The 16,478-nt window shown below is 42.4% G+C and overlaps 1 protein-coding gene across 5 annotated transcripts in view; it reads left to right on the top strand.

Moving 5' to 3' along the window:
* LOC110508446 (serine/threonine-protein kinase tousled-like 1-B) overlaps window positions 1-16,478 on the top strand; it is a 43,836-nt gene that overhangs the window by 15,436 nt on the left and 11,922 nt on the right. For 2 of the 5 annotated variants that reach the window (XM_036966306.1, XM_036966305.1), the window contains exons 1-4: window positions 14,180-14,562; window positions 15,748-15,869; window positions 16,029-16,097; window positions 16,411-16,449. In XM_036966306.1, the coding sequence (XP_036822201.1) occupies window positions 14,436-14,562; window positions 15,748-15,869; window positions 16,029-16,097; window positions 16,411-16,449 (357 nt within the window). In that variant the 5' untranslated portion in view covers window positions 14,180-14,435. Of the gene's footprint in view, window positions 1-14,170; window positions 14,563-15,747; window positions 15,870-16,028; window positions 16,098-16,410; window positions 16,450-16,478 lie in introns of those variants that run through there. The other 3 variants (XM_036966309.1, XM_036966308.1, XM_036966307.1) reach the window with 3 other exon arrangements.

Below are 16,478 nucleotides of genomic sequence, written 5' to 3'. Positions count from 1 at the left end.
AAACGTAGAAGCGTTATCAGGTTCTGATCGGCTTACTATGCTTCTTCCCCTGAGATTGGCCAGCGATTGCTAGCCAATCAGTTCTTTATCCTCCAGGCTCCACTTTGTCATCAAAATAGACACCCTTGCAATGAGCGACATGTATCAATCGTGATGTGACTTTCAATGCTGACCTCGTAAAGGGCAAAACTTGATCAGGACCTTCCCATTTTGTCCCTAATGTGTCTGTTACGTGTTTTTTAATTTTTTACCATCGCCCACTGTCCTGGCACTATGTCATGTCCCCCATCGGGAGTTATTGCCTCTTGTCTGTCTGCTTCCCCCTACTGCATTATAAAGTTGTATGCAATAGTTAAGCATTGTGTCACTTATAACGTGTATGTCTGCCTTTCTCAAATTTGAATGTGCCTGGTAGTGACATGGGTCGACCTGTGACTACCTCAAATGGACTCAACCCTGTGGGTTTGTTATGAGTGGCCCGTATACTACATAAGACCGTAGGCAATGCGTCTCCGCTCAATAATACCTTGTGATATTACTGTGACGGGCAGTGACTAGCGGAACCCCTCGAACATTCCGCTGAAAAGGCAGCGCGCAAAATTATTTATTTTTTTGAAATATGTAACTTTCATACATTCACAAGTGCAATACACCAAATTAAGAAACTTCTTGTTCATCTACCCATCGTGTCCGATTTCAAAAAGGCTTTACAGCGGAAGCACAACATATGATTATGTTAGGTCATAGCCTAGTCACAAACGCATACATCCATTTTCCAGCCAAAGAGAATTTATCCCTAACCTTTGATCTTCATCAGATGACACTCATAGGAGTTCATGTTACACAATACATGTATGTTTTGTTCGAGAGTGCATATTTATATCAAAAAATCTGTTTACATTGGCGCGTTACGTTCAGTAATGTTTTGCTTCCAAAACATCCGGTGATTTTGCAGAGAGTCACATCAATTTACAGAAAGTCATCATAAACTTTAAGATACAAGTGTAATGCACAGAATTAGAGACTTCTCCTTAATGCAACAGCTGTGTCAGATCTCAAACTTTACGGAAAACGCAAACCATGCAATCTGAATACGGCGCTCAGACAACAAATCAAGCCATACAGATGTCCGCCATGTTGGAGTCAGAAGTCAGAAATAGCGTTAAATATTCACTTACCTTTTGTTGATCTTCATCAGAATGCACTCCCAGGAATCCCAGCTCTACAATAAATGTTTGATTTGTTCGATAAAGTCCATCATTCATGTCCAAATATCTCCTTTTGTTAGCGCGTTCAGTTCAAAATCACGACGCGCGGGCAGGTCCAAGCAAAAGTTCAGAAAAGTCAAATTAGTCGTTTGATTCTATGCATCGTTTGACATTTTTCAATCTTTAGGATGTTTTTTTTTTAAATCATAAATCTTCAATAATGTTCCAACTGGAGAATTCCTTTGTCTTCAGAAATGCAATGGAACGCAAGCTAACTCTCACGTGAACGCGCGTGACCAGCTCATGGCACTCTGGCAGACCTCTGACTCATTCAACTCCCATACCCCCTCCTTCACAGTAGAAGCATCAACCAATGTTCTAAAGACTGACTTCTAGTGGAAGCCTTAAGAAGTGCAATTTGACCCCATAGACACTGTATATTCGATAGGCAATGAGTTGGAAAAACTACAAACCTCAGATTTCCCACTTCCTGGTAGGATTTTTCTCAGGTTTCCACCAGCCATATGAGTTCTGTTATGCTGCCCCCTATCCCAGGATTTAACAGGATAACTGTTAAATAGAAACGTATTATGCAAATTTAAATCTCTTATCTAAATTTCTAATTCTCTCATCACATTCACACTACTGTTCACAAAACGCACTAATCAATTAGTTTATTTTTCTACAATATTTGTTATAACCTGCAGGAATATTTCCAACTCAGTTAGTTCCTGGGATACCATAACTCATACATTTACATCTTACTATACTAACCCAGGGCATTACCTATATTTTATTTACATACTATATTTTCACTGATTTCACTAGTCGTAGGCGTCCCTTTTTCTGAACCCCACACCCTAGACTTTTAACCAGTCCTATTCTCACTAGTCATAGGCGTCTCTTTTTGTCAGAAGGAGAGTGTAGCTGGTGCATGAAGTCAGGCGCAGGAGAGCAGAATGAGTGAGCAACGTACTTTACTCAACAAGGTAACAATTACACTTGACCAAAACAAGACGGTAAAGAGAACGCACGGGTGAACACAGCACCCGTCAAAAAAACAGCCATCAAAATAAACCTAACTGAACATGTAATAATCCCGCACAACACCGTGGGGGAAACAGAGGGTTTAAATACAGGAACAAATAATTGTGAAATGGAAAACAGGTGTGTGAAAACAAAGACAAAACCAAAGGAAAAATAAAAGTGGATCGGCAAGTGGCTGGTAGACCGCCGAGCGCCGCCCGAACAAGGAGAGGCACCGACATCCGCGGAGGTCGTGACACTTTTTCAGAACCCCGTGTCCTAGTCCCTTTTGCCAGTACCCCTTAGGTCAGCAATCAAAATAATTGTTTCCAAGAAATATCAGTCTCACTCTATCTGTGTGTTCGGGATCCCGTATTCACCCGCCAACGCCCCTCTCCTTGAACCTTAGGCAGGTATCAGCTTCTCCTCAGTGGAGTGTGAGTTTCCTCGAGTCACTTTGGTGTAACCCCTGTGCACAGTGTAACCCAGGTTAGAATGTAGTGGAAATTCTAATCAAGAAAGGGAGATGAGACTTTCAATTTCTTCAAACAATCATACTTTAATATCGATTTAATTATTGCAATAATGGAGCTGGTCAACGACCACCCATAGATGATCATTGAGAGCCCAACAATACAGAAAAAGCAAGGGGGTTATATAGAAATCCCAAAACTGCTTAGTCATGGTTGGTTCCACCCCTCCCCGGCAGATCAGGGCATCATAAGCTACTTTGTTTTCTTCTTGTGGCTATATGTATTGGGTGTGTGAGGTCATACCGCACAAACAAGTGATAACGTCAGTTCCGCTACTCCTATCTCTGCCAAGCTTGCCTCTATTCTCTTCATATCTCCACACAGCTGTGCCCGTGGAAGATAGTAAAAGAAAAGGATGGACTGAAGAACTGTGGTCACTCAGAGGCTCTTTGTCTTATGTCGTGTGACCAAGTTACTCGGAAGCAAAGATGATTGGAAACAATACAGGTCTATTCTGTTCCTCAAGTGTATTTCTATCCCATGTACTTGACTACACGCCTAGACCAGCTGCTTTCTCAGAAGCACAACATTGGTAGAATTGAAATGTCTTACTATTGTTAAGCATATAATTGTTAACTATTAATATGAAACAAATCTGGTAAATTTGCCATTTTGCTTCCGGGTGTAAGAGGACCTACCAGAACCCAGTAGACATATTAATGACAGAGAACACAGAGTGAGCAGGTGATGAGGAAAAAATGGTTGAGGAGTTAGTGTCGTGGTAATTTCCTGTATTACTAAACATCGAGAGAGCAAACCACACAGAAGTCAGAGTTATATTATAAAGGCCATCTTTAAATATATGAGCTTCACCATAGCCCTCTTTGACTCTCAGATCAATTCAGTGTCTATAAATGAATTATCTGAGAGTGTTTACAAAATGGCAACAGATCTTTTATAGCAAAGATCCACCCCCTAGTCGACATGACAAACCACAGATAATAGGAACTTCACAAAGTGCCTTTTACTTGAAAGAGGAGTACCCCATAGCCAGATAGCATTAGCTATAAATTATCGTTCAGTTTGGTCTCCTAAACGAAGTTCTTATCTCGTTCTTGGTACAACATAGTACCAAAACATTACCTCATCCAATGGCATATATCAATTGTCAATTCTAGATACTCCCATCTCAATTACACCCCCTCCTGGACAAGATCAGAAAAGACAGTGAGCCTCTTAGGTCTTATACTAAATCAAGATAAGGGCAACCTCAGAGGGGACATACAATAGTTACAGACACATTCCCATAAGAAGACAAGCCTCCATTCTGTCCTCCTCCCCTTCTGATATTATTCATAGCATCACATGGTTTAACAGATACATTGACATATGAAGACAAGCCTGACCTCTCCCCCCTCTGGGCCCCTAGTGACTAAGCCCTAGCAGAGAAGGGATAACTGCAAACTGCCAACAGTATTGTCCAAAAGAAAACATCCTACTGACATATCTCACATCAGCATTATTATGTAAATAAAACTTATTTATCAATGCTACCTAACTAATTCTGATTCTGCTACCACGGTTAGTCACCAGTAGAGTGCGCTTGGAGATGGCTTCATTTGCATTCCTGTAATCCACTGTCACCTGCCGGTCACAATTTGATTTCCTTGCGGGCTATACTTGACTGTTAGAGGCAGAGTGTGTCTTTTCAACAATACCCATTTCACATAGATCTCTAATCACTACTTTAGTAGCGGCCATAGCTTTCTTGCTGATGGGATATTGTGTTGTGCAAGGTGGGGCAACACCTGCGCACTGGTTCCATGTCCAAAGTTCCACACTTATTGTTCTTTGTAGTGTAAATAGGATGGTTCTGAACTGTAGAGCCCTGCAGTTGTCTTAATTTGCCACGTCACCTTTCCTTCAGAGATGTTCAGTGAAGTCAAGCATTAACATCAAGGCCTAAAATAGGTTGTTCAAAGTAGCCTATCCACACCCGTGCATCAATCTTCATTGGACTAATAGAAATTGATAATGGTTTAGTCTGTTTCATATCCGCCCACACTCCTGTTGCTCATCTTCTTGCCTGTGTACTGAGGACATAGGTTTTGCATAAGATATGGGAAATACAGTAACTTCAGCACCCGCATCTACTAAAAAAATCTACTGCAAAGTTGTTAACTCATGTTCACATATATTCCAGCAGATTTCATATGTACACCAGTTGAGATGGGCCGTAAAGAGGGAGTCTTAGTTAATCTCCACGGCATCCACATCCAGCAAACTCTGCTGCTGAGCCAGAGAGTGCTTCTTAGATTTCTGCATCAGCATTGTCGTTGGGCCTGTTGTCCTGTTTACTTTTTCCCTTAGACAGCCCCTGCTTCTTCTGGCCACTTCTCATTAGGACATTTTACCCGACATTCTCGTTGCCAGCGTCCAGAAATCCCTCAAAGACACACTCCAGGTTTCTCTTCTGCTGAACGAGTAATGTTGGTTTCCCTCGGAACCTGCACAGCTCTGACAGCCGGTTTATTATGTTGATGTCTCTGTCCAGTCGTGACAGCCTGTCGATGTCACCGTAGTTTTGACTCTCCCAATCAGTAGTGGAAACAAAAGTTTTACGCAAATCATTGTGTATGGATTGCATCAACCGATGTGTGAGCGCCCCATTTTTGGAGGAGTTGAGTGCATTTTCATCTTCCATGTTTTCGTCAAGTACACCATGTTCACGGTTGTTCAAAAGAAATGCTAAAAAATGTAACCCATCATAAGGATGTAGATTGTAGAGGTTTTTGTTATTGCTTTAAATGGTCCCACGTCCTCTTACCCACATCTCATGGACGCTTCGTAGTCTTTGACCATTTATCCAACTCTTTTGGAGATTCTGATTTGTGTAATTACTTTCACTGGGGGTTTATCTTTACTTCCTTTTAAATGGCCTGTGTTCTGGTCAGCCTAAGACATCGTTCGTCACCGCTGTCAGAATCGGTTGACTCAAAGCCAGGAAGTGCTGACCAGATGTTTGAAACCCGAGCTGCCTTGTGCAACTCGGCATGAGGGTAGATTGAGGGAACAGAGAGCCCACAGGTGGGGGCCAAGTCTGCCTTATCCACCCTTGCATCCTGCAATTGTTCAATTTAGCCTTTTAATGTTTTTATCTGTTCACCAAGAGCCCTCAAACTATCTTTATGCAATGTCCTATGATTATCTTGAAGGAATTTTTTTGTTTTCTCACTTTGGCTAAATAAGGTTAAAGACCATTGGGTCTGTCAGTGAGTCAGACATTCTCTATTTTTCTCCAAGCTTTTTGTATATCAGACAGATTCCATCTTCTGTCCTTGTCAACAATGACAGAATATTTCTTTATCTCCTGCCTACGCTCCTCTACTTTGAAATGGTTCTTCATATCACTAGACAGTGAATTTAATATATTTCTCATGTTCACATGCGGAGCACCTGTCCCGTCCATTTCAAGAGTGTTTTTCCTCACTTGAAAATGCCATTACACTAACTTAAAAAGTTGTATAATATTTATATACTTATTTAACCACACACTATTTTTTAACCCCTTGAGGACTAACCTCAAGGGGTTTCTGCAGGGCCTGGTTACCCCTAAAACTTGTTTACTTCAAAAGCTTGTACAAGGCTTACATAACCTTCACGTGTAAAAATTGCTACTCAACTAGCAACTAACTTCTGTTTCACACCCGTAATCAATTATGGCTTATTTTAACTGAGGGCTTTAACAGAGGACCCCTATATGTCCCAGACACGTAACTCATTGCATGCTCTTAAATAAACCTGATTTAGTTATTTGAAATTATATAGGTCTAGACTCACCCAGCAATGTGTTAGCAGTTGATGTTATTCTTCAATAGCACAGCACAGAGGGAAAAATATATGGTTGACCAATTAAATTTCTTTGCAGTAAAATTGGGCTAAATGCCAAGTATCCCATTCCAGGCTCAATGTATAGACAATTTGGACGAATGAGAATTTGCCACATGTAGCTATGAGTCCTGGACTGGAACCTCTACCCAGATTCTAAATAGGTTTTGAACTGAAAAACTAGTTCCATTGATCTTTAGTTCTCTGTGTTGTGTATTTATCTTTAAATATTCTTACTAAAGGTTGCGGATAGGTTCTCGATGTCTAGGGCCCGACGAGAAAGAAAAATAAAATAATTGTCTCTGTGGCGATATCCAGATCCGCACAGCTCCCTCTCCTGGAACGAGCCCATTCTGAGACTCTGCTTGGCGACGTCACCGATGGCCCTGCCTCCGGTGTTAAACGAGAGGAATACAGACAGCAGGAAAACCTGCCAACAATGGTGGCTTTCAGTGGCGTGGCAAAACAGCCCAGAGAGCGAGAGAGTAATGTAAGGGAAACACAGGAAGAATCACGTCCCTTACTTGGCGGTGCTAAAGCTCCTGGATGTGTGTTGTACCAATGCCTCTCTCGGTCCTCTGCTTTCAGATCACCACTCAACTCCACAGTCCCAATTCCTTGTTAGCAAAGCCACCCACTTCCTCACTCAAATTCACCAGTAAGACTTCTGGTCCCGAGGAGCAATCACCCAAAATAGACCAGACATGAACACCCACGGAGAGACATTCTCCCTTCAACGCCCAGGCCCAAACACCAGGCTTTTAAAAATTACAGCCAATCCCCAGCTACCTGTCTGATTTAGCCAACTCGCTGTAGGTGCGTCTGATCACACCAGCCCCACCACCCACTTATCCATCTCGTGACATCAACATTCTACAAGGAAAGAGCATTAACCAGATTACCCCAGATACCAGACTTAGATGAGTGATAACTCTGTTCTAGAATGTTGTCATTGATGAGAATTAATGTAAAAATCTATTGAATTGACTTGTAGACATCCATCCTGTATTGTAGTTTCATGACCAGAGACAAATCTTCAAAGGCACAGTATGTATTTATTCGGAGTGGTACATGCATTCACACAGTCTTGATTTATAGGATCCTTCCCACTATATGATTTATATATCAAGTGATAAAATCCCAAGTGATCATTAGACGTTCATGGAAAAACTGCACTTGTACTCATTTGAAAGTACAGTTTATTAAATATTCTACGGCTGTTATGTCATCAATCAAATCAAACTGTATTTATATAGCACGTTTCTTACAACAAATGTATTTGAAGGTGTTCAAAGTCATGCATTGAAAGGCATGTGGCACTTAACATCCTTCCTGTAGCCTATTTTGTAGTTTCATAATATCGGCCGCAAGGATGTGAAATGCGAGTGGAGGAAGCCACCTGTGCCCAACCAAGTGCAGTAATGAATAATGTAAATCATGCAAATATGGCTTGTCTGTGTAAGCAGTATATAAGAGAACTAACGGGACTGCCCCGGAGGAGCTCCCAACTGACGTTTACTATGGTGCATTAAGTTTGTTGGAACCTCTCCAGCTTGCTGATAATAAAGAATTATTCATTTTAATATTGACTTCAGGTGTCCCTGGTGGTAATTTCTAATACAATTTCTATTTCAGGGAGGATCTTACCAACTCTTTGAAGACCATCCTTACTGGAACCATCCAGTGTGATGACCTCTGACAGACTCCTATTGCTCATTCTGTCAGTGCCTGTTTTCAGGGAGTCAAAGGTCCAAAAATATTCCACATACTGTAGGTCGTACAAGTTTTGCTCAAAAGCAGCCAACTAAATAAATGTAGTTAACTTTATCATGGGCACAGTGGGAATTTTTATATCTGTGATGTTCAAATGATTTCTCTACCCCTTTGTCTTACTTGCTAAAGACCCCAGTCATCCCTACCGGGACCTGACATTGTTGAAAAACAAGTGAACAATGAATAAAGATCATACACAAACAATAGGTTACGTTCAAGTTTTGGTCAAAGCAGCCAACTTAAGTAATCTAGTTAACATAAGTTCAATCAAAAAGGCTGGTCTGAGTGCATCTCCTCACAGAAGAGGTGAAGTATTGTGACGAGTTATATGACTGTACTTCTGATTCTAATTCTCTAAAGGAAAGCCTCAGCTGTGAGGTCACTGAGAAAGACCAACAATGATATGGGGGATCATCTGAAAGGGACTGACATACAGGGATGGAACATAAGGATTTTGGGCACTTGCCAGCAGATCACAATTTCTACTAGCCTGGGTAACATTCAAGTTCAAAATCTTTGGCGTGCAATGTTTGTAAAGGCAAAATTTCACTGCTGTCAGGCTAGTTTGGCACATTGTTTACTAGCTCTATCTAAAAAGTACTAGCCTCTGGTTAGCTTAATTTCCAACCCCGCTGACATGTATAACTGACTTCACAGGTAATTTGTTTAGTCATGTACAACAGATGCACTTGTGGAACAAAACCGTTTGTGTTTTGTATGGGAAACCATTGAGCCCACAAGTCCTTTATGAGCTAGCTAGCTAGTTAAAATTAGCTCACCGTTCGTGTAGTCAAACTTTTCCATGTGGTGACATGCTATCTAATTTTAGCCCACTAGGGCAGGGATATTTATCTAACGTTTAGTTAGCTAGGTAAGTTAACTCATCGTTAGTTTATTCAACCTTTTCCCCAGACCCCACTGTTGGTGACATGCTAACTAGTCCATCAGGGCATGGATATTTAACGTTAGATAGTTAGCACTAATCACTAACGTGAGTCACATTCACGTCTGACTACACCAAACCAAAGTTCATTTGTCACGTGCGCCGAATACAACAGGTGTGTGTATATATACAAAAGCCTATATACACACCTTACAGTGAAATGCTAACTTACAAGCTCTAACCAATGGTGCGAAAAAAAGTGTGTGTGTAAAGAAACAAAACAACAGTAAAAAGACATTTGAAAAAGGAGTAGCATGGTTATATACAGACACCTGTTAGTCAGGCTTATTGAGGTAGTATGTACATGTAGGTATTGTTAAAGTGACTATGCATATAAGATAGGGGTTGGGGGTGGCACACAATGCAAATAGTCCGGATAACCATTTGGTTACCTGTTCAGGAGTCTTATGGCTTGGGGGTAAAAACTGTTGTAGCCTTTTTGTCCTAGACTTGGCACTCTGGTACCGCTTGCCATGCGGTAGTAGAGAGAACAGTCTATGACTGGGGTGGTTTCTTGGGCACAGGAACTATGGTGGTCTGCTTGAAACATGTAGGTATTACAGACTCGTGCAGGGAGAGGTTGAAATGTCAGTGAAGACACTTGCCAGTTGAGTACACATCCTGGTAATCTGTCTGGCCCTGCGGCCTTGTGAATGTTGACCTGTTTAAAGGTCTTGCTCATATCGGCTTTGGAGAGCGTGATCACACAGTCGTGTGGAACAGCTGGTGCTCTCATGTATGATTCAGTGTTGCTTGCCTCGAAGCGAGCATAAAAGGCATTTAGCTCGTCTGGTAAGTTCACGTCACTGGGCAGCTTGCGGCTGGGTTTCCCTTTTGTAGTCCGCCCTGTAGCACTCACTTGTCATCATGAAGTGCTTTGAGAGACTAGTCAAGGATCATATCACCTCCACCCCACCTGATACCCTAGACCCACTCCAATTTGCTTAGCACCCCAATAGGTCCACAGATAACGCAATCGCCATTACGCTGCACACTGCCCAATCCCATCTGGACAAGAGGAATACCTATGTAAGAACGCTGTTCATTGACTACAGCTCAGCATTTAACATCACAGTACCCTCCAAACTCGTCATTAAGCTCGAGACCCTGGGTCCTGGACTTTCTGACGGGCCGCCGACAGGTGGTGAGGATAGAAAACAACATCATCCACACCGCTGATCCTCAACACTGGGGCCCCAAAAGGGTGCATTCTCAACCCTCTCCCGTACTCCCTGTTCACCCATGACTGTGTGGCTCGCCTCCAACTCAATCATCAAGTTTGCAGACACTACAGTGGTAGGCTTGATTACCAACAACAATGAGACTGCCTACAGGGAGGAGGTGAGGGCCCTCGGAGTGTGGTGTCAGGAAAATAACTTCTCACTCAACGTCAACAAAACAAAGGAGATGATCGTGGACTTCAGGAAACAGCAGAGAGAGCATCCCCCCCCCATCCACATCGACGGGAGAGTAGTGGAGAAGGTGAAAAGTTTTAAGTTCCTCTGCGTACACATCATGGACAAACTGAAATGGTCCACCCACACAGACAGCGTGGTGAAGAAGGCGCAACAGCGCCTCAGGAGGCTGAAGAAATTTGGCTTGTCACCTACAACACTCTCAAACTTTTACAGATGCACAATCGAGAGCATCCTGTCGGGCTGTATCACCGCCTGGTACGGCAACTGCTCTGGCCCACAACTGCAAGGCTCTCCAGGGGGTAGTGCGGTCTGCACAATGCATCACCGGGGGCAAACTACCTGCCCTCCAGGACACCTACAGCACCCGATGTCACAGGAAGGCCAAAAAGATCATCAGGGACAACAACCATCTGAGCCACTGCCTTTTCACCCCGTTATCATCCAGAAGGCGAGGTCAGTACAGGTGCATCAAAGCAGGGACCGAGAGACTGAAAAACAGCTTCTATCTCAAGGCCATCAGACTGTTAAACAGCCATCACTAACATATAGTGGCTGCTGCCAACATACAGACTCAAATCTCTTGCCACTTTAATAAATTAATGAATGGATTAAATAAAGGTATCACTAGTCACTTTAAATTACGCCACTTTAATAATGTCTACATATCCTACATTACTCATCTCATATGTATATACTGTATTCTATACCATCTACTGCATCTTGACTATGCTGCCCTGCCATCGCTCATCCATATATGTAAATGTACATATTCTTATTCATCCCTTTACATTTGTGTCTATAAGGTACAGTGCCTTGCGAAAGTATTCGGCCCCCTTGAACTTTGCGACCTTTTGCCACATTTCAGGCTTCAAACATAAAGATATAAAACTGTATTTTTTTGTGAAGAATCAACAAGTGGGACACTCATGAAGTGGAATGACATTTATTGGATAGTTCAAACTTTTTTAACAAATCAAAAACTGAAAAATTGGCCGTGCAAAATTATTCAGCCCCTTTACTTTCAGTGCAGCAAACTCTCTCCAGAAGTTCAGTGAGGATCTCTGAATGATCCAATGATGACCTAAATGACTAATGATAAATACAATCCACCTGTGTGTAATCAAGTCTCCGTATAAATGCACCTGCACTGTGATAGTCTCAGAGGTCTGTCAAAAGCGCAGAGAGCATCATGAAGAACAAGGAACACACCAGGCAGGTCCGAGATACTGTTGTGAAGAAGTTTAAAGCCGGATTTGGATACAAAAAGATTTCCCAAGCTTTAAACATCCCAAGGAGCACTGTGCAAGCGATAATATTGAAATGGAAGGAGTATCAGACCACTGCAAATCTACCAAGACCTGGCCGTCCCTCTAAACTTTCAGCTCATACAAGGAGAAGACTGATCAGAGATGCAGCCAAGAGGCCCATGATCACTCTGGATGAACTGCAGAGATCTACAGCTGAGGTGGGAGACTCTGTCCATAGGACAACAATCAGTCGTATATTGCACAAATCTGGCCTTTATGGAAGAGTGGCAAGAAAGACATTTCTTAAAGATATCCATAAAAAGTGTCGTTTAAAGTTTGCCACAAGCCACCTGGGAGACACACCAAACATGTGGAAGAAGGTGCTCTGGTCAGATGAAACCAAAATTGAACTTTTTGGCAACAATGCAAAACGTTATGTTTGGCGTAAAAGCAACACAGCTGAACACACCATCCCCACTGTCAAACATGGTGGTGGCAGCATCATGGTTTGGGCCTGCTTTTCTTCAGCAGGGACAGGGAAGATGGTTAAAATTGATGGGAAGATGGATGGAGCCAAATACAGGACCATTCTGGAAGAGAACCTGATGGAGTCTGAAAAAGACCTGAGACTGGGACGGAGATTTGTCTTCCAACAAGACAATGATCCAAAACATAAAGCAAAATCTACAATGGAATGGTTCAAAAATAAACATATCCAGGTGTTAGAATGGCAAAGTCCAGACCTGAATCCAATTGAGAATCTGTGGAAAGAACTGAAAACTGCTGTTCACAAATGCTCTCCATCCAACCTCACTGAGCTCGAGCTGTTTTGCAAGGAGGAATGGGAAAAGATTTCAGTCTCTCGATGTGCATAACTGATAGAGACATACCCCAAGCGACTTACAGCTGTAATCGCAGCAAAAGGTGGCGCTACAAAGTATTAACTTAAGGGGGCTGAATAATTTTGCACGCCCAATTTTTCAGTTTTTGATTTGTTAAAAAAGTTTGAAATATCCAATAAATGTCATTCCACTTCATGATTGTGTCCCACTTGTTGTTGATTCTTCACAAAAAAATACAGTTTTATATCTTTGTTTGAAGCCTGAAATGTGGCAAAAGGTCGCAAAGTTCAAGGGGGCCGAATACTTTCGCAAGGCACTGTAGTTGTGAATTTGTTAGATTACTTGTGAGATATTACTGCACTGTCGGAACTAGAAGCACAAGCTTTTCACTGCACTCGCATTAACAGCTGCTAACCATGAGAATATGACCAATAATAACATTTGATTTGAATAGTTAAATGCACTGCCACATCCGACGAGCGTCCGAGCCAGTGTAGTAGGATTCGATCTTAGTCCTGTATTGACGCTTTGCCTGTTTGATGGTTCATCTAAGGGCATAGCGGGATTTCTTATAAGTGTCCGGATTAGTGTCCCACTCCTTGAAAGTGGCAGCTCTAGCCTTTAGCTCGGTGCGGATGTTGCCTGTATTCCATGGCTTCTGGTTGGGATATGTACGTACAGTCACTTTGGGGATAACGTTGTCGATACACTTATTGATATGGGTGGTATACTTCTCAATGCCATTGGATAAATCCTGGAACATATTCTAGTCTGTGCTAGCAAAACAAGGTAAGAAAAAAAGTGTTAAAGTATTTTGTCTTTACAACTGATATTCAACACAACAACAGTACATTTATGTATTGTTTTGGAATGAATATAACGTGCAGCACTAAATGCATATGTATTTAACACAGTGCCCCTCCAAAATGACATTTGGTTAGTAGAGACCCTAATGAGCATTTCCCACCCCACATTAGCTTTTCTACCTGTCTCAGCTATCTCTACAAGCCAATATGTATCCCACGTACAGTCTATTACAGTGTATTGCATTGTGGGCCAGCAGACCCTACTGAGTATTTTCCACCAGGTAGAAAAGTTCTCTCTACAGCTCAATATTCTCAACATACCAGTGTCAACATTGTATTTTTTCATTATTGGTAAACACATTTTTAAACCATATTTTAAAAAAGAAATTCATAGATTACTCGTATTTTCTTGTTATCACAATAGAAACGCCCATTGATTAAAATTATATATCTTTGGAATGATTTATCCACATTCCCACAATGTGAAATGCGGGGTTTTATTTTGAAGGCTTCCTCATTACCATACGAAAGTGACGTCATTGTCTGTGCTGCTGGCAGAATACTCGTGGGTACTAGTGACTGTTGAAGCCCTGTTCGGGAACTGATGCTGACAGCCGCGCGATCGATGCAAAGGTTACATTTTATCCTAGCATGTTACTACCCTGCTGAAAAATATGTTTACAAAATGTGCAAAATTAGATTGACTGCTGTGGCTATGTAGCAGGTGGCTGCTGGTGTATGCAAGTTTGGGTTTTCGGATTTACACGGACGCCCGTGTGCCTGCTTGATCTCTAGCTTGTAAAGTGGCTTAATGAGTGTCCAAAGTAACAGTGGAAGTGGTGGTGGAAGTTTGGAGGCGACGCCATCTTGGTCGCAGCAGCTATCCTCGTCCCCAACGATTTCTCAACAACACATAACGGCGACCGCCAAGAAGGAAGGTAATTCATCAACAATGGCATTCGTCGAAGTCTGTTCGATGGGAAATGCGCACTGTTTCCACTTATATCGCCCCAATTCGACGGATTTATGGATGTCAATTGATGGCCGAACAGTTAGTCAGTACAGTAGCTAGCCAGCGTTAGCTACTAGCTAGCTTCAATAGGTGTCAGCGCTCAGTTACAGTAGAGCAATGGAGAGCATTAGCAATGGAATATTCAGACAGGAGCAGACCGGTTGAGTGGAAAATAAGTAGGAACAGGCTAGACCATACATAACGTTAGATGACCAAGGAGTTGTCATTTATGTAACTACTTATAGTAGCTAGGTTAGCAATGTTGCAGAGACTAGTCATCACTTGTAGCTAAACAGCTGTGGGTTGTTGAATGCCTTTGGCCTTCTGTCAAACAGCAGGGCTACTACAAGTCTAAACGAATCCAGTGAGTTATGATGCATTCAAACGACTTCTACTAATCAACTAGGAACAACACTTTCCGTTATCAAAGTTTCTATTCTGATCACTTCAACATCTGAACAAGAACAGACTGTTGTCGGCATCAGAACTAAAGCCCGTGACTCTGTCATCCCGAGAACGGAAGTTTGTCACAAAGGCTACTTAGCGTGTCACATTTCTTAGTGTTGCTAACTATTCCAATTTGGGATGGAAATAACCATGTAGCTAATTATGCTTTGGACCGGGATCAAGATCAGGCCTGGATGTGGTATTCCCGTGGCCATATTTACAGTGCTTGTCAATGTTTTATTACTGCTGTCTGGTTTCTCTTTACTTGAACCTCATAAGGCTGGGGTTGTGTGTCAGACATTCCATGTTTTGGTGATTGATGGGGACAAAGTTCACACCCGCAGCTCAGCTGTTGAATCAGAAACTCTTGCTTGTCCAGTAGTGGTCTTACAGCCTAACATTCAGTTTTGACACCTGATACATGCATGCGAAAGCTTGGTGCTGTCCATAAGGTGTTCACTAAATACATATTATAGAGCATGCAGATAGACACAGACTAAGTAACTGTGTTGTTGATGTGGGAGTGGTGAAATGCACTGCACTCACACAGTTTGCACTTATCCAATGTGCTCTTATCAGAAGTGGGCGGTAGTGTGATGTATCTGATGCAGTTTGCTGTATCCTTACATAGCCATATATAGCTTTATCTTATGTTGTTGTGTAGGCCCCATGGAGGAGCTGCACAGCCTGGACCCTCGCAGGCAGGAGCTTCTGGAGGCCAGGTTCATGGGCGGGGTCAGCGGCAACACAGTAGGGAGCACCGGCAGCACCAGCGGGGGGGCCAAGGTGAAACTCACATTATAACGCGAAACTATCTCAATCATCAATACACACATGCATGGTTTTACTCATACCAGACACACTTAAAAAAAAAAAAATGAAAGGCACACACAAAAAGAACACAGCACACTATAACAACTGTGCTTGATTTCTCTGTATATCTAGGGTCTGGCCAACGAGTGCTCCAACAACAGCTATGGCAGTTTGGGCTCCTCCAGTGACAAGGAGTCAGAGGTGAGACACACATGCTATGCAGAGGCGCTGGCAGTGAGGGAGGCCGCTGTCCTAGTTTGAATGATTAGATGTCTCACCATATTACGGACATAGGTGGCTAATTCTCTGGTTTAAGAAAATACACCATTTTGTTTGTGGAGACAAGAGGGCAGGCATTTTATGTATGTATCCATTTTTATTTTTGGAACAATGAACCGTTAATCAGGAGAATTAGATTATCTTTGTTTGTACTTGCATGACCCGCCTCTCTCTCGCTTTCCTCCCTTTCTCACCCCCTCCTGACTCTCTTTCTATGGTATCTTTCTCTCCCTAGAACTCTGATATGAAGAGAGGGAGTTCTCCTGCATACTCTGTACGTACTCTTCCTACTGTTCTGTCCCT

This window comes from Oncorhynchus mykiss, chromosome 28 (genome assembly GCF_013265735.2).
Source record: "Oncorhynchus mykiss isolate Arlee chromosome 28, USDA_OmykA_1.1, whole genome shotgun sequence".
Taxonomy (NCBI): domain Eukaryota; kingdom Metazoa; phylum Chordata; class Actinopteri; order Salmoniformes; family Salmonidae; genus Oncorhynchus; species Oncorhynchus mykiss.
Note: the sequence above shows the minus strand (reverse complement) of the source record. Positions and strands in the feature narration are given on the sequence as shown.